Source organism: Trachurus japonicus, chromosome 6 (genome assembly GCF_045865225.1).
Source record: "Trachurus japonicus isolate A0001 chromosome 6, Traja_1.0".
Classification (NCBI taxonomy): Eukaryota; Metazoa; Chordata; class Actinopteri; order Carangiformes; family Carangidae; genus Trachurus; species Trachurus japonicus.
The window spans coordinates 37,161,996-37,184,390 of NC_140912.1; the positions used below are offsets into that span (position 1 = coordinate 37,161,996).

The window sequence follows — 22,395 nt, forward strand, 5'->3', positions numbered from 1 at the left end:
CTTTATTTAAAGTCTGACGATGAACGACAGAGATGAACACAAACACAACGAACACTTTTATTTTGTCAAAAAACAATGTACGGTGGCCACAGAGGGACACCTTCATCCGTCCTGATGCTGCGTTCAATTCCCCAGGATTATTGTAATTCCCAGTGTGTGTGTGTGTGTGTGTGTGTGTGTGTGTGTGTGTGTGTGTGTGTGTGTGTGTGTGTGTGTGTGTGTGTGAGCTTCAGGTGTCTCTGTCCGTGTCCGTCCTGCTGCCGCTGGTCGACCAGCCGTCGTCCTCCACGGCCGCAAACTTCACCTTCCTGTTGGACTTCTACACACACACACACAGACACACACACACACACACACACACACACACACACACACACTTTTTTAATTATTGTTTTCATTTTTTTCTTTTCTTTTTTCTTTTGAAATTTTACCACTTTTCCTAGAATTTTTTTGAGAAATTTTTACCAGTTTCTTCTCAAATTTTGTGTTCTACTTTTTACTATTTTTCAAAGAAATGTTTACCCATTTTTGTCTTATTGTTTGCCCCCCCCTTTTTTTGAGAAGTTTTACCACATTTTTCTATAAAATTTTGAAAAATGTTACCACTTTTTTTAATATTGTTTGAGAAATGTTACCAGTTTCTTCTAAAATTTTAAAACTTTTTTTTTTTTGAAATTTTACCACATTTTTTTTAACCAGATTTTTCTTTAAAAGAAAGAAAAAAAAGCTAAATTTTACCACTTTTTTCTAAAAAAAATTTCAAACTTTTTCTATTATTTTTTTGTGAGAATTTTTACCACTTTTTTCTAGAAATGTTTCAACTTTTTTGGAGAAATTGTACCACTTTTTTTCCAGAAATTTCTCTAGGCTATAATCTTTCAAAAATGTACGCCTACATTGACTGTTTATTGTGTATTTCTGGTGTTTTGTCCAAAAGGGGTCCGTGGTCTAATTTGTGTCAGTTTTGGGACCTTGATATAAAACGTTTAAGAACCACCGGTCTATGTGAAAAAGTTAGAGAACCACACTGCAAAAACTCAAAATCTTTCCAAGAATATTTGTCTTATTTCTTGTCAAAATGTCTCATTTCTAGTCAAAACTAATCTCTTTCCACTTAAAATAAGATTCATGACCGAAAAATGTACTTGTTTTTAGATCATTTTCACTTGTTTCAAACTAATTTTCACTTGAAATAAGTAGAAAAATCTGCCTGTGAAGCAAGTTTTTGTGCTTGTTATAAGAAAGAAAAACTTGCTCCACTATCAGATTTTTCTACTTATTTCAAGTGAAAATCTGCTTGAAAGAAGTAAAAAGTGTCTAAAAACAAGCTGCTTTTAATGTGATGAGTCTTATTTTAAGTAGAATGAGATTTGTTTTGACTAGAAATAAGACAAATATTCTTGGTAAGATTTTGAGTTTTTATAGTGCAGCGTCTATGTGATAAGTATGAACAGTTTACCACCTAGAAAGCAGTTTACCTACTAACTACAAAACATTAGATTACACCACTGGCTGCATCCTGACATTAAAACTGCTAAATATTACCCATAATGCACCTTTCTTCTCACCTGTTTGTCCGCGATCCCCCGAGGATGCTGGGAGATGTTGTCACGGCGACGCTCCGTCCTCTGCCAGTCGTCCAACCACAGCTGGCGGCGGTACTCGGACTGCCGCGACGTGATTCGCTGGTAGATGGCCTGGTTCTGACGGGTGACGAGGAGGAGCTCCTCCCTCCTCCTGTCGGCGTTCAGACTGAGGAGGAGGTGGGGGGGGGGAGGAGGAGGGAGGGGAGGAGGAGAGAGGAGGAGGAGGAGGAAGAGGAAGGAGGAGGAAGAGGAGGAGGAGGGAGAGGAGGAGGAGGAGGAGGAGGAGGAAGAAGAGGGGAGAGGAGGAGGAGGGAGGAGGAGGGGGGAGGAGGAGAGATGAGGAGGAAGAGGAGGGAGGAGGAAGAGGAGGAGGAGAGAGAGGAGGAGGAAGGAGGAGGAGGGAGGGGAGGAGGAGGAGGAGGAGGGAGGGGAGAGAGGAGGACAAGGAGGAGGAAGAAGAGGAGAGGAGGAGGAGGGGGGGGGAGGAGAGGAGGAGGAGGAGGAGGAGAGATGAGGAGGAGGAGAGAGAGGAGGAAGAGGAGGAGAGAGGAGGAGGAAGGGGGGGAGAGGGGAGAGGAGAGGAGGAGGAGGAGGAGGAGAGAGGAGGAAGAGGAGGAGGAGAGATGAGGAGGAGGAGGAGGAGGGGAAGAGAGAGGAGGAGAGGGGAGGAGAGAGGAGGAGGAGGAGGAGGAGGAGGAGGAGGGAGAGGAGGAGGAGGAGGAGGAGGGGGGAGAGAGGAGGAGGAGGAGGAGGAGAGGGGAGAGGAGAGGAGGAGGAGGAGGTGGAGGAGGAGGAGGAGGAGGGGGGAGAGGGGAGAGGAGAGGAGGAGGAGGAGGAGGGAGAGGAGGAAGAGGAGGAGGAGAGATGAGGAGGAGGAGGAGGAGGGGGAGAGAGGAGGAGGAGGAGGAGGAGGGGGGGGAGAGGGGAGAGGAGAGGAGGAGGAGGAGGAGGAGAGAGAGGAGGAAGAGGAGGAGGAGAGATGAGGAGGAGGAGGAGGAGGAGGAGGAGGGGGAGGAGGAGGAGGAGGAGGAGGGGGGGGGGGGAGAGGAGAGGAGGAGGAAGAGGAGGAGAGAGGAGGAGGAGGAGGGGGGGGAACAGAAAGAAGAGAGAGGATGAGGAACAGGAGATCAGATCAATAATCAATAATTCAGCACCATAACAGATCATCCATTATTCAGGCATCAACAAACGTCTCCGTGACGACCAGAGGCCGTCCCACTCCCACTGCGTGACATCATCATACAGTGTGTGTGACATCAAGAAGTTCAATATAAAATTATACATAACATTTACCCCACTAACAAATTTGTGTCAAAATTTGTCAATATTGATGCTAATTGTGTATTTTGTAATGCCGGAGTGGAAACGATTAGGCACCTTTTCTTTGAATGTAATTTTTCCCAGATTTTTTTGAAAAAAATTGAAGCTTAGGCTACATCACATCACATTCCAACATACCAATTAATTTGAATGCCAAAGATATACTGTTATACTATAATAATAAAGATAGGAAAATGCATCACTTAATTAATCTGATTATTCTAATTGCAAAATTCCATAAAACCAAATTTTCCAAAGGTCGACCTTTCTTTCCTGTTTTTGAAATTGATTTCAAGAACTACCTTGAATGTATTAAAAGAATTGATAATAAAAAATGTCCTACACACTGTTAACATAATTGAAGAAATATTTGGAGAAATGTAATATGTCCTGCCATTTTCTTTCTTCCTTTTATTTAATTTCATTTATTTTATTATATTTATGTTACCTATGTAATGACTTATGCACTTCATCCACTTTATGTCTCATACTGTATTTGTTTATTTACTTCCTTGATGCCTGACTGTTTGTATTGTCCACGGTCAATGTTCTGACTGTGATTGGAACTTTTAAATAAAGTTTGAAAAAAAAAAAAAGTGTGTGTGACATCATCACCACCTCCTGAGCTGGTATTGGTTGTGATGGTCGACTCGTCCTGAGGAGCCGATGATGTCAGAGAGCTTGGAGGCCAGCAGGCGGTTCTCTCTGTCGATGGTCGCCAGGCGCTCCTCCTGCAGCTGGACATGTGACATCATCATCATCACTGTGACATCATCATCACTGTGTGTGTGTGTGTGTGTGTGTGTGTGTGTGTGTGTGTGTGTGTGTGTGTGTGTTTGCTAAATTAGCTGCACAATATGTAACATTATAAAACGTAAAGGTGAAATCCGGCGATCTGATTGGTTGTTAACCGTGGTATAATGAGCATAGACCACGGCTACTATTCTAAAGCCTTATCACAGCGTAGGCTATCACTCCGCCTCAGGCACGTATGACTGGTATGAATGGAAGTTGTTGTCATGTATCCATGACAACGGACTGTTGCAGTCCGTAGCAAGACAGTTGATGTTTTTACGATGTTAAAAAACGGACTAAAGTAGTGTAATTGACATGTTGAAGGTGAACTTTGACCTCCAGAGGGTTAACAATGGTAGAGGGGACTGAGACCAGATGCAGAGCTACTTGGAGCTAACGTCTGGAGAGGTGGGACTAGTTTTTCACAGTGAGGCTATTTTATTGGATAATATGTATTTCTGGTTGAATAAAACTACATGAAATTGATTGCGTATCCCTCTTACATATTGTCATTATTGGTAACCGTTTTATAAAAGCAATATATCCCTCCAGGCCGTGGTCTATGCTCATTCTACCACTCTAAGGGGGAACAACAACGCCCCTTAGAGTGGTAGAATGAGCATATACCACGGCCTGTCGTGATATATTGCTTAATTCTGCCACGATAGTAGAAAAGTACACGAATGCTGATCAGAACCATTATTGATGTCATTAGGGCCACGGGCCATCGCACCGGGCACTGGTCCCAACAGGTAACTCCAGCTATGAAATAGCTGCAGGGACCAGTGCCCGGGCGAAGCAAAATTTTGCATTGAAGTCAATGGGACGGGCGAAAAAAAAAGAGCGAAAAATACCAATCATTGGAGTTTAACAAACGTCTACTGCTCAGGCATACTTTCACCTAGAGACTCCATTTAAACTTTAAAGCAGAAGTAAGCGATCCGGAGGTTTTGGCTAATGCTGCGTTCCAGGCAGGCTTTTGAAACCGTAAATTACAGCTTCAAGTCACAACTTATGACTTTGTAGCGTTCCAGGCAACCCACTCGTGTTTCTCCGACCTGTTTTACCTGTGAAAGTCACTATAACGGCCACTCGTAACTTCTGACCCGTGAACTTGTACCAGATCGAACTGGTACCACTTCACAGGTCGGAAAAACACGAGTTACGGGTTTCCTTGAACGCACCATAACAGTCCTCGTCCCTACGTCACAACATTCACGGCATCCCTTGGCTGCACACACAGCCCTGCATGCCGTTCTCTCTCCTCATTGGATAAAAACTGTAGGATACAAGGAAAGTTTTCTCCTGGGCTCAGAGCAGAGCAGAGTGACTGACAGACCCGTGTTTCAGACCAAACACTCTATAGAAGTGATTGCTGTCGGAAGATACAACTATTTAAGACTTATATTAACACAAATATATCGCTTACTTCTGCTTTAAACAGTAGACACAGGTCTTGTGTATTGTCGTATTACTCCACGTTTTGATAGGTCATATAGTTTTTGATCAATCCCTGTTTAATGACCATGATCATTTTTGGAGAAATTATGAGATTATAATGGTTGTGTATTGCACGGAATGTTCAGGGTTAGAGTGGGTGACATCAGCAGCTAGAGTGACAGAGGGTCTAAAAATCCTCTCACATTTTTCTCTCTATCCTGTCAGCACGGCCACAATTTACACTCTACACACATAATTTCGGCCACGTTTGTAGACAAGCTCATCCTCGATCTCTTCATGTGCTCAAAAAACCAGAGAGACTTACACAATTTAAACTGGGAGCCTCCGAGTGCTGCCAGTTCCCTCTCTCCTCTCATTGACTCTCATTCAAAAGTAGTCGCTGATTTTCTAAACGTCCCAAAGTTTCCAACCTGCGACACAATCAACAATTTTTACTCTAGAAACACCAAAGTGACATGGACGCGTTCAGCAAGGTCTTATGGTTCGGAAAATGTAAACCTTTTGCTCATACTAAGTACAGATTTGTCGTACATTAGATCTGTTTGAGGGTGTCACAGAGCAGTTACAGCCTATGATTAAAGCTGCCACCGTACCTTAAAGCCACCAGCCACCAGTTACATGGCAACCTCACCATGGTAACCTCACCATGGTAACCTCAACACCTGGCGCTCGTTTAAATGTTTATAAACACAGACACACAGCTAAATCAGACTGACACAGGATGGCAAAACCGGCAGTAGCCCCGTGGGCCTTTCAACATTTCCCCAGAGGAAATTTTCTAGTTAGGGCCCGAGCGGCGACTGCAAGTCGCCCAGCGAAAGCCCTTTTGAAATCGCGCTGTTTATTAGGCCCGAGCGGCGAGTAGCACTCGCCCGAGGGGCTATTGAAATCGCGCTGTTTATTATTATTATTATTATTATTATTCTTCTCCGCCTTCAAACCCCAATTTCGCCCCTTTCCCCAACTCGAAAATGCGTGAACTTTTTGCCGGACGTCCGGCTTCTTCCGAAATTCGATATTTTGTGCTGCTCGCGCATGTCCGACGCGAAATGGCGAAATAGCGCCCCCTACAAATTTTAAAAAGTCCCATAGACAATTTCGCTTACTTTGGCGTAGACCAACAAAATTCGGTACACATATGTACCATACCCAGATATACAAAAAAGCCTCTTAATGTCATGGTGAAATGTCAACAGGAAGTCGGCCATTTTGAATTGGTCGTTTTTGGCGCCAAATTAACTCGTCCGAAACGGTTCGCCCGACACGCTCCAAATTTGATAGACAACATCTTCAGACCTAGCTGAGTACAGCATGTGCTCCGTAGGTCAATACGTCAAAGGGCGTGGCTTCCAATGGGCGCCAAACATAGGCTCGATCGCCACCAACATTCGGTTGGCTGTCACGCCCACATGCTTTATCCTATCAACTTCAAACTTGAAGGAAATTATGGGGGTGAGTCACTGATTCGCCCGATATATCAATATCTCACTTTACTCAAAGCGCCCCCCGGTGGTAACAGGAAGTGACCATTTTTTACATTAAAATCTTTAACTCCTCCCACTAATTTCGCCCGATCTACTTCAAATTGCCTACAGGTTATCGAGATGCCATGCTGATCCAACCTTGTGCTCCATAGGTCTCTACGTCAAAGGGCGTGGCTTCTGCGGCCTTGCCAATTTTTGGCGACTTCATGTTTCCTCGCCATTTCACCTTCTAACAGCTCTAACGCCCACATACTTCATCCTATCAGCTTCAAACTTGCTGAAGATGATGATGGCTCCACCCTGAACGTTCCGCTGAATGGCACGCCCACTTTACTCAATGCGCCCCCTGGTGGTAACAGGAAGTGACCTGGTTTACACTTAACTTGTCCGATCGACTTCAAATTTTACATATTTGATGAGCCACTGCCCCTAAACACACCTACCCACATCTGGGTTCATACAAATGCGCCCCCTGGTGGTAACAGGAAGTGACCTGTTTTACATTTACATTGTCCGATTAACTTCAAACCTGACATGTGTGATCCTGGTCAGCCCCTGATCACACCTACCCACATCTGGATTCATACAAATGCGCCCCCTGGTGGTAACAGGAAGTGACCTGTTTTACATTTACATTGTCCGATTCACATCAAACGTCAGGGGCTTGATCCCGGTCAGCTCCTGAACGCCGCTACCCGCTTCTGGCTTCGTAGCGCCATCTAGTGGACGAACCGCACGTTGCGTTTTTCCGCTCCCGCAGCGCTTTTTCGCCATTCTCGCTTCGCGCCACGGCCCCCGCACGCCTCAGGCCCCCGCGGTCGCATGGGTCGAGCGAGGGCCGATCATCGCCGCTTGCGGCTTTAATTATTATTATTAGGCCCGAGCGGCGAGTAGCACTCGCCCGAGGGGCTATTGAAATCGCGCTGTTTATTATTATTATTATTATTATTATTCTTCTCCGCCTTCAAACCCCAATTTCGCCCCTTTCCCCAACTCGAAAATGCGTGAACTTTTTGCCGGACGTCCGGCTTCTTCCGAAATTCGATATTTTGTGCTGCTCGCGCATGTCCGACGCGAAATGGCGAAATAGCGCCCCCTACAAATTTTTAAAAGTCCCATAGACAATTTCGCTTACTTTGGCGTAGACCAACAAAATTCGGTACACATATGTACCATACCCAGATATACAAAAAAGCCTCTTAATGTCATGGTGAAATGTCAACAGGAAGTCGGCCATTTTGAATTGGTCGTTTTTGGCGCCAAATTAACTCGTCCGAAACGGTTCGCCCGACACGCTCCAAATTTGATAGACAACATCTTCAGACCTAGCTGAGTACAGCATGTGCTCCGTAGGTCAATACGTCAAAGGGCGTGGCTTCCAATGGGCGCCAAACATAGGCTCGATCGCCACCAACATTCGGTTGGCTGTCACGCCCACATGCTTTATCCTATCAACTTCAAACTTGAAGGAAATTATGGGGGTGAGTCACTGATTCGCCCGATATATCAATATCTCACTTTACTCAAAGCGCCCCCGGTGGTAACAGGAAGTGACCATTTTTTACATTAAAATCTTTAACTCCTCCCACTAATTTCGCCCCGATCTACTTCAAATTGCCTACAGGTTATCGAGATGCCATGCTGATCCAACCTTGTGCTCCATAGGTCTCTACGTCAAAGGGCGTGGCTTCTGCGGCCTTGCCAATTTTTGGCGACTTCATGTTTCCTCGCCATTTCACCTTCTAACAGCTCTAACGCCCACATACTTCATCCTATCAGCTTCAAACTTGCTGAAGATGATGATGGCTCCACCCTGAACGTTCCACTGAATGGCACGCCCACTTTACTCAATGCGCCCCCCGGTGGTAACAGGAAGTGACCTGGTTTACACTTAACTTGTCCGATCGACTTCAAATTTTACATATTTGATGAGCCACTGCCCCTAAACACACCTACCCACATCTGGGTTCATACAAATGCGCCCCCTGGTGGTAACAGGAAGTGACCTGTTTTACATTTACATTGTCCGATTAACTTCAAACCTGACATGTGTGATCCTGGTCAGCCCCTGATCACACCTACCCACATCTGGATTCATACAAATGCGCCCCCTGGTGGTAACAGGAAGTGACCTGTTTTACATTTACATTGTCCGATTCACATCAAACGTCAGGGGCTTGATCCCGGTCAGCTCCTGAACGCCGCTACCCGCTTCTGGCTTCGTAGCGCCATCTAGTGGACGAACCGCACGTTGCGTTTTTCCGCTCCCGCAGCGCTTTTTCGCCATTCTCGCTTCGCGCCACGGCCCCCGCACGCCTCAGGCCCCCGCGGTCGCATGGGTCGAGCGAGGGCCGATCATCGCCGCTTGCGGCTTTAATTATTATTATTATTATTCTTGCGCTCTTAAAACGCCATTTTGACCCCTTTCCCAAAGGCGAAAATGCGTGTACTTTTGCATGGGCGTCCGGCCGGATCCGAAATTCGATATTTTTGAGTTGTCACACACGGTCGACGCAAAATGGCGGAATAGCGCCCCCTACAAAGTCCAAAAATGCCCATAGGGAATTTTGCTAACTTTGGCCTACACTCACAAAATTTGGTACACATATGTATTATACCCAGATATGCAAAAAAGCCTCTTGACCTCATGACCTCAACCCAACAGGAAGTCGGCCATTTTGGTTTTGATTTTTCCCGCCTAAACTGAACTCCTCCCACAGCGTTCGCCCGATCAAGTTGAAATTAGGTACGCAACATCGTCATACCTAGCTGAGCTTATCTTGTGCGCCGCAGGTCTGTAGCTCAAAGGGCTTGGCCTCTGGCGTGCCCCCAAGTTTGGCGACTGTTTCGGTGCTCGCCATGTAAATACGAACGGCTCTCATGCCCACATAGTTGATCGTAGACGCTTCAAACTTGGTGCAAAAATCTATGGCGAGACCCTGAACGATCCGACATATTATTTGCCTACGTCGCTCATAGCGCCCCCCGGTGGTAACAGGAAGTGAACTAAAATTCATTAAAAATACATAGTTGACCCCATCAACTTCATTCCACTTCTAAAACATGCAGAACCAGTTGGTGAAGCTACATTATGAAGACTGTGAAGCTACGAGTAATGGCGTCCCTGTGGGGGCGTGGCTACCATCAATTCCTCGCCATGAAAATACGTTTGGCTTTTTGATGGCTTTAATGAACTCGTATCAACATGAAAATTGGTACACAGGTCAAGGGTCACGACCTCAACGTCTCCATATGCTCATAGGCAATCTCACTCATGTTGCCCCCTAGTGGAAACAGGAAGTGCCATTTTTTGCATCAACATTGTCCGATTTCCACGAAACTTCACATGTGTGATGAGGGGCTGACCCTGAACACACCTGCACGCATCTCATTACTGCCCCCTAGTGGACAAACCTTTAACTGCTCATAACTCCCTCATGCTTTGTCCGATTTACAAGAAACTTCACATGTGTGATGAGGGACTGACCCTGAACACACCTGCACGCATCCCATTACTGCCCCCTAGTGGACAAACCTTCAACTGCTCATAACTCCCTCATGCTTTGTCCGATTTCCACGAAACTTCACATGTGTGATGAGGGACTGACCCTGAACACACCTGCACGCATCCCATTACTGCCCCCTGGTGGACGAACCTTTAACTGCTCATAACTCCCTCATGCTTTGTCCGATTCACTCCAAACTTCACATGAGTGATGAGGGGCGGCCCCTGAACGCACCAGACCACATGCGGTGACTGCCCCCTGGTGGATGAACGAAACATTGCATTTTTGGCCTCCTTCCAGGTTTTTTCTCCATTTCTGCTCCGCGCCACAGCCCCGGCGTGCCTCAGGCCCCGCGGTGGCATGGGCGAGCGAGGGCCCGCCATCGCCGCTTGCGGCTTTAATTTAATATTGTTGTTGTTTTTTATTGTCATTTGTTACCGTCATCATTTAAGAACAATATGTGTATGTTTTATAACTTGCAACAGTCTAATGATGCCCAATCTTACCACACACACACATTATTTATTTTTTGTTTCAGGTGATGTAGACATAATTGTATGTATATTTTTTTATTTATTTGTATAATGTTGTATATATTTGGTTCCATGAGTTGTATTGTGTCATTGATTCCTAATGCTTTGGCAACATTAGTTCTTTTAACTGTCATGCCAATAAAGCTAATTTGAATTTAATTGAATTGTGTGTGTGTGTGTGTGTGTGTGTGTGTGTGTGTGTGTGTGTGTGTGTGTGTGTGTGTGTGTGTGTGTGTGTGTGTGTGTGTGTGTGTCACCGACCTGCAGCTTCTTCTTCTTCAGCTGGATGTGAGCCGGAGTCTTCATCCCTCTGGTGTCGACCACGGGGAGGGCCAAGCCGACCTGTGACGTCATGATGACATCACACTGGTGACATCAGCTATGACGTCATCTCATCTTTATTTCTTTTCTTTTTAACCCTCCTGTTGTCCTCCTGGGTCAAATTCACCCAATCTGTTCCCTTCCTCCATCCTTCCTTCTTTCCACAATCCTTATTCCCTTCCTTCATTCCTTTCTCCCCTTCGTCCTTACTTCTTCCTGATCTGTTCCCTTCCTCCATCTTTCTTCCTCTTTTGATCCAATTGACCTGATCTGGTCCCTCCCTCCATCTTTCTTTCCTTCCCTTTTCCCTTTCTTCCTTTTCCCCTTTCTTCTTTCCTTTCTTCCCTTCCTTCCCTTCGTCCTTACTTCTTCCTTCCTTTTTGACTCAATTAACCCAATCTGCCCCCCCCCCTTCTATCTTACCTTCCTTTTTCTCTTTCCCTCCTTCTTTCTCCCCTTCGTCCTTCCTTCCTTCCTCTTTTGATCCAATTGACCTGATCTGTTCCCTCCCTCCATCTTTCTTTCCTTCCTTTTTCCCTTCCTTCTTTCCTTACTTCCTTCCCTTTGTCCTTACTTTCTTCCTCTTTTGATCCAATTGACCTGATCTGTTCCCTCCCTCCATCTTTCTTTCCTTCCTTCCCTTTGTCTTTATTTCTTCTTTCCTTTTTGACCCAATTAACCCAATCTGTTCCCTCCCCCCTTCTATCTTACCTTCCTTTTCCCTTCCTTCTTTCCCTTCATCCTTCCTTCCTTCCTTCCTAACTTCCTTCTTCTTTCCCTTTATCCTTCCTTCCTTCCTTCTTTCCCTTCGTCCTTCCTTCCTTCTTTTCCCTTTGTCCTTCCTTCCTTCTTTCTTTCCCTTCGTCCTTCCTTCCTTCCTTCTTTCCCCTTGTCCTTCCTTCCTTCCTTCCTTCTTTCCCTTCGTCTTTCCTTCCTTCCTTGACCCAGTGACAACAGTATATTTTTTTGCCTTTGTTTGACAGAATAGTTGAATAGTTGGAAGAGACAGAGAGACAGACGAGGAGGCAGAGAGCGACGTGGTGGTGCAGTAAAGTAAAGCGCACCACGGGATTCGAACCGTGGCCCTTTGCTGCAGCGGCGAGGACTGACCTACCTTCCTGCGGTGGTCGTGGTAGCTGCTCTGGTCCCATCGCTGCTGCAGGAAGCGGCTGGTGACGGGCTTCAGCGGCTGGTAGGAACGCTGCATCGTCTCTCTGGATCGACTCGACTCGACGCCGTCTCACAGGAAGTCTCTGTGTGTGTGTGTTTACAGGTGTGGGGGGTGGTCACCATGGAGACGAACCCCTCTTTATCTTTCTGCGGCCATATAAGGTTCCTATTAATTATGACTGAGCATTGAGGAGCGTGTGTGCGTGTGTGTGATGAAACTCACACACACACTCAGGGAAGATTAAAAGTTTCGAAGAAAACAGTGTTGTTGGATGGTGTTGTCCAGGTGGTGACGAGGGGGCGGGGCTTAGTTGTGACATCACAAAGTGACAGGAAGTCCTGACGGCTGGTTTTAAGGCTTCAATACTAGCTGTGTCTCAATCAACGGGACAATAAAGTTTATCGTATTGTATCGTATCGTATCAACCGTCGGTAAATGGGACGGTCTAGCCTTCGGAGCATTTCCTGATCCGAACGTAAACAACGGCCGAACGTTAAACATTTAAAAGTGGCGCTTGCAACGACTCTACCGCTCCTCCGCTCCTCTTTTTTTTTTTTTTTTTTTAAATAAGTAGAATAAATAGGCTACAAGGGCAGTTATCATTAATATACTAATAAACAAACTATTGAACAGCAGCCAGGGGGCAAAGCTTCAGGCTTCAGGCTATTAAGTGAATAGAGAATAAAGAGCAGAGTGATGTGTTTTCATAGCTTTCTTATTATTTGAGTCAGATGCTTTGCCTCTGCTCCTCACCTGTGCGGCCAGCAGAGCCAGGTTACCGTGGCTACAGCACAGAGCTGCTACCGTTCGATAGCTAGCGGGCTAGGTAGGTTGCTAATAACAACGTTGCTAATAGACACAGTCGGCAAGCAAGGAAACGTCACTTCCGGTTAGGGTTGTGGGGGAAACAAACCGTTTTCCCCATACACACTCATGCAAAAAGGCGGCATTTTAAACCTTTGTCAAACGCTTGTTCGCCGTCCTGTCTTAGTTTTAATCACATGTATATGCTGACAAAGAGCTATATATTAGACAACTCATCACGATCTGGGTCGATTGCTGTCCGTACATCTTAAAATATAAAGTTTTCACAGCCATAGCCTACACCGAGTCAGCAGGGTCGGCAACCTTCACTTCCGGTCAGAGCGTTACACGTTTGGAGAAGATGAGCGAAGTTCCGATATAAAAGTTCAGGTTGTGGTTTTTGAATTTATTTGCGGTGCAAAATAATACACAATAACTCAGGCAGTGTCTACGAGTGTCTAGAGCCGGCCGGCGGCGACTAAGAGAGCGTCAGAGCCGTGGGGGAAGACAAATATGACTGACTGTGAAATACCTAATATTTTTAAATGTCCGGACAACAATCGACCCAGATCGTGATGAGTTTCTAAAAATATAGCTCTCTGTCAGCATATACATGTGATTAAAACTAAGACAGGACGGCGAAAAAGCCTTTGACAAAGGTTTAAAATGCCGCGTTTTTGCATGAGTGTGTATGGGGGACACGGTTTGTTTTCCCCCACAGCCCTAACCGGAAGTGGCGTTTCCTTGCTTGCCGTCTGTGTCTATAGGCTATGTGTGATCAGCATTGTTAGCACAGCATGCTAACCCCGCGGCTACTTAGGTTGTGTCCGAAATCACTCACTCATTCCCTCCTCCCTACTCCCTATATAGTGAATTCAATATAGTGGACTATATAGTGGACTCATGGTCAAATAAAAAAACACTTTCGGACACTACTCCGCCGCACAGTTAATGACGTGTTACGTCGCGTAATTAAAACGTTCCGACAGCGATTGTAACAGCTGGTGCAGGTACCATGGATACAACCATGGCAACGGCCGGTGTAGAGGAGTAAAGCAATATATTCAGCGGTAATATATATATATTTAAGCATCAAAGATGTTCAATCAAACCCACATAGTTTGAAACAACATTCAAAACACACACAGCCAGTGTCACAACTAAGCATAATGTCCGCTAGCTTAATGCTAACGTTAATGTAAAACACCATAGACGGGCTAACAGAAATTAGCATCGCTATCCAGAGTCTGTGGTCAGTTTATAACACTTGTTAGGAAATTTGCTCCGACGTTTGTTGTGGGAGTCTGTGGAAGCCGTGACCGGACAACTCTGGCAGCTGGACACATTTATTGAGGCTGCTGCACTACTGCATTTATTTGGTAGCTACACCGGTCGCTCTGGGTCGCTGTGGTAACGGCGATCCGTCACCGCAATGCATGATGGGATATCTTGCTCCGGTTAGTGACCATCGGATGTTCACTACATTTCGCTGTGAATTGTGGGATAGATTCAGTGCACTATATAGTGAACATTAATAATCAGTGAAACATTCGGACACCACTACAAAATGGCGTGGTCACTATATAGTGAGTAGGGGGTGATTTCGGACACAGTCTTAGAGATTTATCTCAGACTTTAATCTGTAAACCCTGAATCACCTGAACTGAACTCTGTTATATTCAATTAAACCTAATGAATATAAACGAGTCTGTGAGTGGCCGTTAGCAGCACAGGTGTCACAGACAGTGGCGCTGCTAACACGTAGCCACGGCAACCAGGCGGTCAAGTGCTGCTCCTCCATCACTTCCTCATTATTTAGGCTAGACCGGATTATTCCCTCATCACTCCATCATAAGAGAGAGAGTTGTATTTGTTTTGTTTCATTGATTCTTGATGCTTTGACATCATACAGTAGTTCTAGTAACACTCATGCCAATCAAGGGAATTTGAATTTGAATTTGAGAGAAGGGAGGGGGGAGGAGAGAGAAAAAGAGAGTGAGTAGAGAGAGGAGGGAGGGGAGAAAGAAAGAGAGAGAGTGAAAGAGGGAGAGAGAGGGGAGAAAGAGAGAGGGGGATAGAGGAGAAAGAGAGGGATGAGAGAAAGAGAGAGGGGGAGAGGGGGAGAAAGAGGGGGAAAGAGAGGGAGGGGAGAGAGAAAGAGAAAACAGAGAGAGGGGAGAGGAGAAAGAGAGGGAGGGAGAGAGAGAGATAGAGAAAAAAAGAGGGGTGAGGAGAAAGAAAGAGAAAGAGAGGGAGAGAGAAAGACAGAGGGGGAGAAAGAGAAGGGGAGACCTGCACTAAAACAAAAGGAGAGAGGACTCAAATGAAAATGTAAATGTAGCTCTGCACACACACACACACACACACACACACACAGACACAGACACACACACACACACACACACACACACAGACACACACACACACACACACACACACAGACAGGTGTCCCAACAACGATGGTTAAATTAGTTGTTAACAACAACAGAAAAACACATCATACACTGATATCCATAGGTAGCATAACAGGTGTGTGTGTGTGTGTGTGTGTGTGTGTGTGTGTGTGTGTGTGTGTGTGTGTGTGTGTGTGTGTGTAGCCAGAGATGGTGATGTCATGCAGAGATTATCATATCCCTGTTGCCAGGGTAACCATCCTGGAATTCCTACATTTAACGCAATCCTCAGTTGGAGGAAGTAGCTCCACGTGTCATGTCGTCCATCTTTAGATAATAAAATAAATCCCATAATAATGAGAGTGTGTTACTGCAACAACAGAAAACACTTTTAAAACAGGGTCAGTTGTTCATTGAAGTTAACTTTATTGTTCTAACAGTTTGCTTTTTACACTATAAATGTATAGTTTTGCATCATCACAGCAAATAAAGTTGAGAAAATCCTGATTTATAATGTAAAGATTCACATTATAACATGAGAATTTATATTGTCACAACAGGAAAACGATAATTTAGTTAATATTTCACAGTTTTACAGTACAACCTATATATCACATTATAATGTGAAATGTCTGTTGTTCTAACAATGTATTTTTCCACATTATTGTGAAATACAAATTTATAGCATTATAATGATTTTCTTTTAAAACATTAATCCTTTCTCATTATAACAATGAACTGTTTCACATTTTACAATATAAGTTCTCACATCGTAGCATAAGGTGGTTTGCGTTTTTACAGTGTAAATCATAATGATTCATAACTTATTACTTTAAAACTTTGAAACATTATAACCTGAAACCAAATTATCATGAGGCATTTCCTCTTTTTAGGGGGATATGGGGGGGTTGCAATATTTATCATTACATTGTCTACTGTGAAAACTTCATATGTTGTAACATTGTTGTAATGTGATTTTATTTTTTATTTAATGTGGCAGCAATAGTTTTCCGTCCATCACCGGTATGACGTCAAAATTGATATTTATTCCAACACACCAGCAGCAGTTGATGAACCTCATATTCATGTAGTTTTTAATTAATATAAAAATTAATTTAAAAAACCTTTCTATCCCCCCTTTCTTTCTTTCTAAACCCTTTCTCTGTCTTTTTACTCCTTTCTTTCTTTCTACCGCTCTCTCTCTCTGTCTTTTTCTTTCTTCCTTTCTGTCTTTTTACTCCTTTCTTTCTACCCCTCTCTATCTCCATCTATCTACCTCTTTCTATCTATATCCCCTCTTTCTTTCTACCCCTTTGTCTTTTTACTCCCTTCTTTCTTTCTTTCTTTCTTTCTTTCTTTCTACCCGCTTTCTCTGTCTTTTTGCTTCCTTCTTCAGCTGCTTTTTAGCATTCACATTCCTTTTCGTCTCTTTTGTGTTTTGCGATTTGGAAATATCCGTTGTTTTTATTCATTGTTGTAATTTGTTCATTGTCCAACATCAAGAAAGTTTTTTTTTTTTAAGAAACAGTTGATGAAACAAAGACAAAAATTGTAATTGTTAATTTCCAACTCCTGTGATTTCTGTGGTTTGTTTGATGAATCCATTGTACATTTATTTTTTCATTGTTTATATTCTCAAAAGTTTTGGTTGAATGTACAAAACTTTCTTGAAAGAAAAACTGGTCATCCAATACATCTACATGAAAAGGACATTTTTCTTTATTTTGATGATAACCAATTGGATAATGATTTAATTTTTCTTGTACAACTTGTTTTATTTTTAGGAAAATTTCACATTCACAAAAGAAAATGGACTGACGGAAAACCAAACTTTTCAGTTTTTTTGAAAGAGCTTTTTCAGTATGGCACCGACACCAAAGGACTTGAAACACAAAAAGCATTAAAAACCAATTTTATTTTGGATAAGTATTTATTTATTTAATATGATCTTCTTTAATTCAATGTTTGTTTGTTTTTTGTTTTTTTTTTTGGGGGGGGGGGGGTTAAGCATTATATCTTTGTATATTTATATATTTTTTTTTTTTTCCCCTGGCACAACAGTATTGTTCTGTACATAAATGTTAATAAAGTTAAAAAAAAAAAAAAAAATGTTAATTTCCATTTACAAACATTGTATTCAGAGTTTTTTCCCCCCAGTGGTTTAAAACAACATGTGACTCCAGGTCCAGTGGGGACTGTGATCCACCGAGCCGAGCAGAGCAGAGTGGAGTCAGTCCAGGTCCAGTGAGATGATCCAGTCCGGGCTTTGGCTGCATTGTAGCCTGTAACAGCCATTTAGGCCCACCACAGTGCTGTTTGTCTGTCTGTTGCTGTCTGTTGTGTGTGTCTGTGAACTGGGATAATAATAACGCCGCACTGGGAACTCTGGGAATTACCACGTCCAGTCACGATGGAATATGAGGGCTCGGTGCTACCGGGGGTCTGACCCGCGGGGACGAGATGTCGCCGTTTCCCGCTGTTTTCCAGCCTTTTCTCCGGGATGTGAGCGGCCGTGTGATGGCTGCTGCTGCTGCGGTCCAGTGAACTGGGAGAGCACGTTGACTGGCTCGATCCTCCTCTAAACAGCAGCTTCTCTTTTAATTAACTGGCTTTTATTTTTATTTTTTATTTTACTGGGAGTAGAACCGGGACCTATGGAGAGCACATGCACATGAACACGGGTCAGACCGGGATCTTTCCAGCAGCAGACGGGGTGAGTTGGACCGGACTGGGCTCGGGCCTCTCGGTGGATCTAGATCCACTTTTTTTTTTTCTAAACGCGGGATAGCCTGTTAGCATGTTAGCAATTAGCCCGTTGGCCCATATATGTCTATGTGTTAGCCTGTTAGCATGTCAGCCCATATATGTCAATGGTTAGCCTGTTAGCATATTAGCATGTCAGCCCATATCTATGGGTAGCCTGTTAGCCCATATATGTCTATGGTTAGCATATTAGCATGTCAGCCCATATATTTCTATGGGTAGCCTGTTAGCATGTTAGCCCATACATGTCTATGGTTAGCCTGTTAGCATATTAGCACGTCAGCCCATATAGTATTTCTATGCTTAGCCTGTTAGCCCATATATAAGTCTATGGTTAGCCTGTTAGCATATTAGCACGTCAGCCCCATATAGTATTTATATGGTTAGCCTGTTAGCCCATATATAAGTCTATGGTTAGCCCGTTAGCCTGCCAGCTCATATCCCGGGGGTTAGCGCTGTTAGCTTAGCATGCTAACTAGCCGCCGCTGTCTTTGTCTGCAGAGACCGGGGAGCTAAAGGGGGAAAGCCTGCGTCCATTATCGGACACGTCCCCGCCTGACCTGTTTCTACCTGATTCTTTCCCTTTTTTTACCCGTAAAATATACATAAATATAAACTAACACCTCCAACAGATTATAAACACGTTAATTTGCTCCTCTTAGACGTGTGTTTACACGTTAAAACACACGTTTTGTGCGGTGTGGTGGTGGTGTCCGTTTACACGTTACACCACCACCGAGGCTAGGATGTTTAGCATGTTTTCAGGCAGTTGCATTGGCGTTAGATTAAATCAAAACCACTACTAATCAACCGCTTTATTTCAGTCTGCGTGTTAATATTATGTTATTTTATGGTCTAACATGTCGGTAACGATGCGGATCGATGACGGTAGAAGCGACAGAAACGGCAGCTAGAGTCAGCTTGTCCGATAATGGACGCATCGCAGTTTGACAGGGAGGTGGATGGAAATGAAAATGAAAAGCGCCGCAGCGGTGATTGTCCATCACACGACGACGACGAGGACGTTAGGTCAACAGTTACATAAAGGGTGGAGGTGAGGTGAAGGGGGTGATATGGGGGGTTTATCGGTGTCTGTAGCTCCTACTGACCCCCCTCCCCACTGGGGTTTGGATGTCACCGTGGGTCTGGTTCCGTGTTAAAGGCCGAAAACCCTCCGTGACTGTGGAGCAGCAGCAGCCGCGTCCGATAATGGATCTCCCCCGGAGGCCTCGGGATTAGCTGCTGCACGACCTGTGCTGCTCAATCCGTGTGTGCTCCTCTGTGTGTGAAGTTGACGTTGTAAAGTGTGTGTTTGTTGTGTGTTTGCATCAATTTACAGTCGTGTGCCGTTAGCCTGCTCCTTCTTTTTATTATTAGCATTTTAAAGCAGCTCTTTTGTTTACTGTCCCCCTCCTGCAGAAGCTAACAGGCTATGATACAACACACACACATAGCTGGTTCCCAGGGTTAAAGGGATAGTTAGTTGACCCAAAATTGAAATTTCACTCATTATCTACTCACCCTCATGTGGACTAATAAGGGCTGGGAGAAGTTTCAGAGTCCTCCGTGGCTTCTCTGAGTTACAGGGGGTCCGTGCAGCACTGCATGTCCATATGACGGTTGCAAATGGATACCAACTGTCTTCGTAACAAAAAGACACACCAAAAAACATCCAAATACCTCCATGCTGCTCGTATGTAATGTCCGTCTTGTATTGAAGCCCCGAAATGCGAAATTGTCCCGAAAAAAATGTAATAAGTCTATATTTCAAGCTTGTTTTGTAGCGGAAGCTTCTCGAAGCTCCTCTTCCCGGTTCGTCAAATTTGGACGAACCAGGGGACGAACCGGGAAGAGGACGGACAATTTCGCATTTCGGGGCTTCAATACAAGACGGACATTACATACGAGCAGCATGGAGGTATTTGGATGTTTTTTGGTGTGTCTTTTTGTTACGAAGACAGTTGGTATCCATTTGCAACCGTCATATGGACATGCACTGCTACGCCGAGACCCCCTGTAACTCAGAGAAGCCATGGAGGACTCTGAAACTTAAATTTTGAGTGAACTATCCCTTTAAAGCAGCTCTTTTGTTTACTGTCCCCCCTCCTGCAGAAGCTAACAGGCTATGATACAACACACAGCTGGTTCCCAGGGTTAACCTTAATCCCAATTTGCTGCACCGTCCATATAAAAGTTAATACATGTTGGTAGAAACATGAATGATCCAGAGGTTTGAGGCCGGTAACATCTGGTTTAAAGAGCTAGTCTGTAGTATTTCCACCGTAACTCAGCTCCATGTGTCCCTTAGCTCCAGAGTCCTATAGTGCTGGTTAAATCAATCACTACGTTTACATGCAGTCAATATTCGGGTTAAAGGGACAAAGCTAAGTGTTCTCATACTACATTTACCATGAGTCTCCGCTTGCACGGTGCAATTCTTGGACTGGCAATGTTTTCATTCATCAAGAATTAAAGTCAGAGGTTCGAAGACGATCAGATAAACGGAGATTCGGCTGCGTTATTCTTATGACCAGCGTCTGCGAAACCGAAAGTAAAGAAACGCTGGTCGGCTCGCCCAGCGTTTCCCCCACTAATTAAAATAACAATAGAGACAAAACGATATATTTATCGAAAATGGGCCCATTAACAAGTGTGGGTAGCGTAGATTCATCCACATTAATATGAGACTTTTTTTTTATAACCAAATAGAAACTCCTCGTTGTCCCTGTAAAGAGCAACTCTGTAGGATTTCCACCTTAACTCAGCTCCATGTGTCCCTTAGCTCCAGCTCCAGAGTCCTATAGTGCTGGTTAAATAAATCAATCACTATGTTTACATGCAGTCAATATTCTGGTTTGTGAAACATTCGGAATAACCCGTTATTCCCGTTTACGTGGTCATTGTAATCAATTGGGATTTCCCGATCAAAACAGCGACGCGCGGAGAACGTCATGATGCAATGCCCGTTATTTCAGCTTCTTCTTCTTCCTGTATACAAACCAGTCTATAATCAGGGTATCCGCAGGGTCTTGAAAAGTATTAAAAGGTGATAAATCAATTTTGGGAAAATTAAGACCCTTAAAAAGTATTAAAAAGTCTTTTCACAACTTTGTAAAGTCTTAAATATTGAAGGTATTTTTTCTAAATTAGCTGTCCAAGAGTTTGAGTTGTAAAAAACATTGCTGTGTGTGAATTTATTTGGTTTATTAAAAAACAAAGATGAACCGGTTCATGAAAAAGAAAAGAAGATAGTTTTTTTTGTTTTTTTGAGGGTTGAGCAATGTTTTTTTTGATAAACTTTGCCTTTGATTTATTATCGCAGCCTTTTTTGAATTCTGTTGTATCATAGAGATCTATTCTTTTTCACAAAAACTAAAACTGTTCAGTTAAAAGTGTCACTGATGTAAATGGTCACAGCTTGAAGTGGCGGTGAGGTATTAAAAAATGTTGAGAAGGTCTTGAAATAGTCTTAAAAGGGTATTAAAATTAACTTCAAGATTCCTGTATCCAAACACAACAGCAGCAGCAGCAGCACAGCGGCACAGTTGCCCAGTCCGCTTATTAATTAGAAACAACTTTGGGGTTGTTCTTCTGTGAAATCGCTTACAAATTTTGGTGTCGTGGGTTTTTAGGCTTGTTGTTGTTAACCTGCATCCCCAGATTGTCTTTCACCACACTGACTCTCCTCCACTGACCGAGAGAATAAAAGCCCGCTGGTCTATTTCTATTTTCTTGTATGTACAAAACCTCTCGTTGTCGCCCGTTTGAGCCCGTTTCTAAGCTGCTTCATTTCTCCGACTGACCGAAGGAAAGAGCCGAAGCCTACCGTCTGTGGCCGGAGCAACACATTTATTTATTTTAAAGTTAAAAGTTGCTGATTAAACGCCTGTAGCCTGCGCCCGTCTTCAATATTTACAGGTACGGTAGCTCCTGTAGGTCAAAATACCTAGATTCCATCATGCGCAGAACACAAATTAATGTTCCTTTCAATGGGGAGATCCTGATTCCCGACAGGCGTATACATGGCCAGATATTTGGGTTTTTAAAAACCGGAATATGAGCATATTCTGGTTTTTCAAATGCACATGGAGGAGAGGAGGGTTAGAGACACAGAGGAGGAGACATCACACCTGGAGAGGTCAGAGTTAATGACCTGATATCTGTAATAATGTTGGTGTGACTGCAGCTTTAACTAGAGTTGTAGTCAAGACCAAACCAACATGAGACCCAACTTTTCTGCTAAATTTTAAAGGGACAA

At 44.0% G+C, this 22,395-nt stretch overlaps 2 protein-coding genes across 2 annotated transcripts in view; one reads left to right on the top strand and one right to left on the bottom strand.

Annotated features, from left to right (window-relative positions):
- Nucleotides 1-229: 229 nt before the first annotated feature.
- Nucleotides 230-12,227, bottom strand: LOC146986618 (sperm axonemal maintenance protein CFAP97D1). Its single transcript, XM_085780512.1, has 5 exons — nucleotides 12,121-12,227; nucleotides 10,947-11,027; nucleotides 3,525-3,643; nucleotides 1,569-1,752; nucleotides 230-319 (listed from the first exon to the last, which is right to left on the bottom strand). Exons 1-5 carry the CDS (start codon nucleotides 12,211-12,213, stop codon nucleotides 230-232), a joined length of 567 nt encoding a protein of 188 aa, XP_085636638.1. The 5' UTR covers nucleotides 12,214-12,227.
- Nucleotides 12,228-17,642: 5,415 nt separating this feature from the next.
- Nucleotides 17,643-22,395, top strand: part of LOC146986619 (zinc finger protein 609-like) — a 30,953-nt gene continuing 26,200 nt past the window's right edge. The window contains exon 1 of the mRNA XM_085780301.1: nucleotides 17,643-18,087. The gene's annotated coding sequence lies outside the window, so the exon portion shown is untranslated. The remainder of the gene's footprint in view (nucleotides 18,088-22,395) is intronic.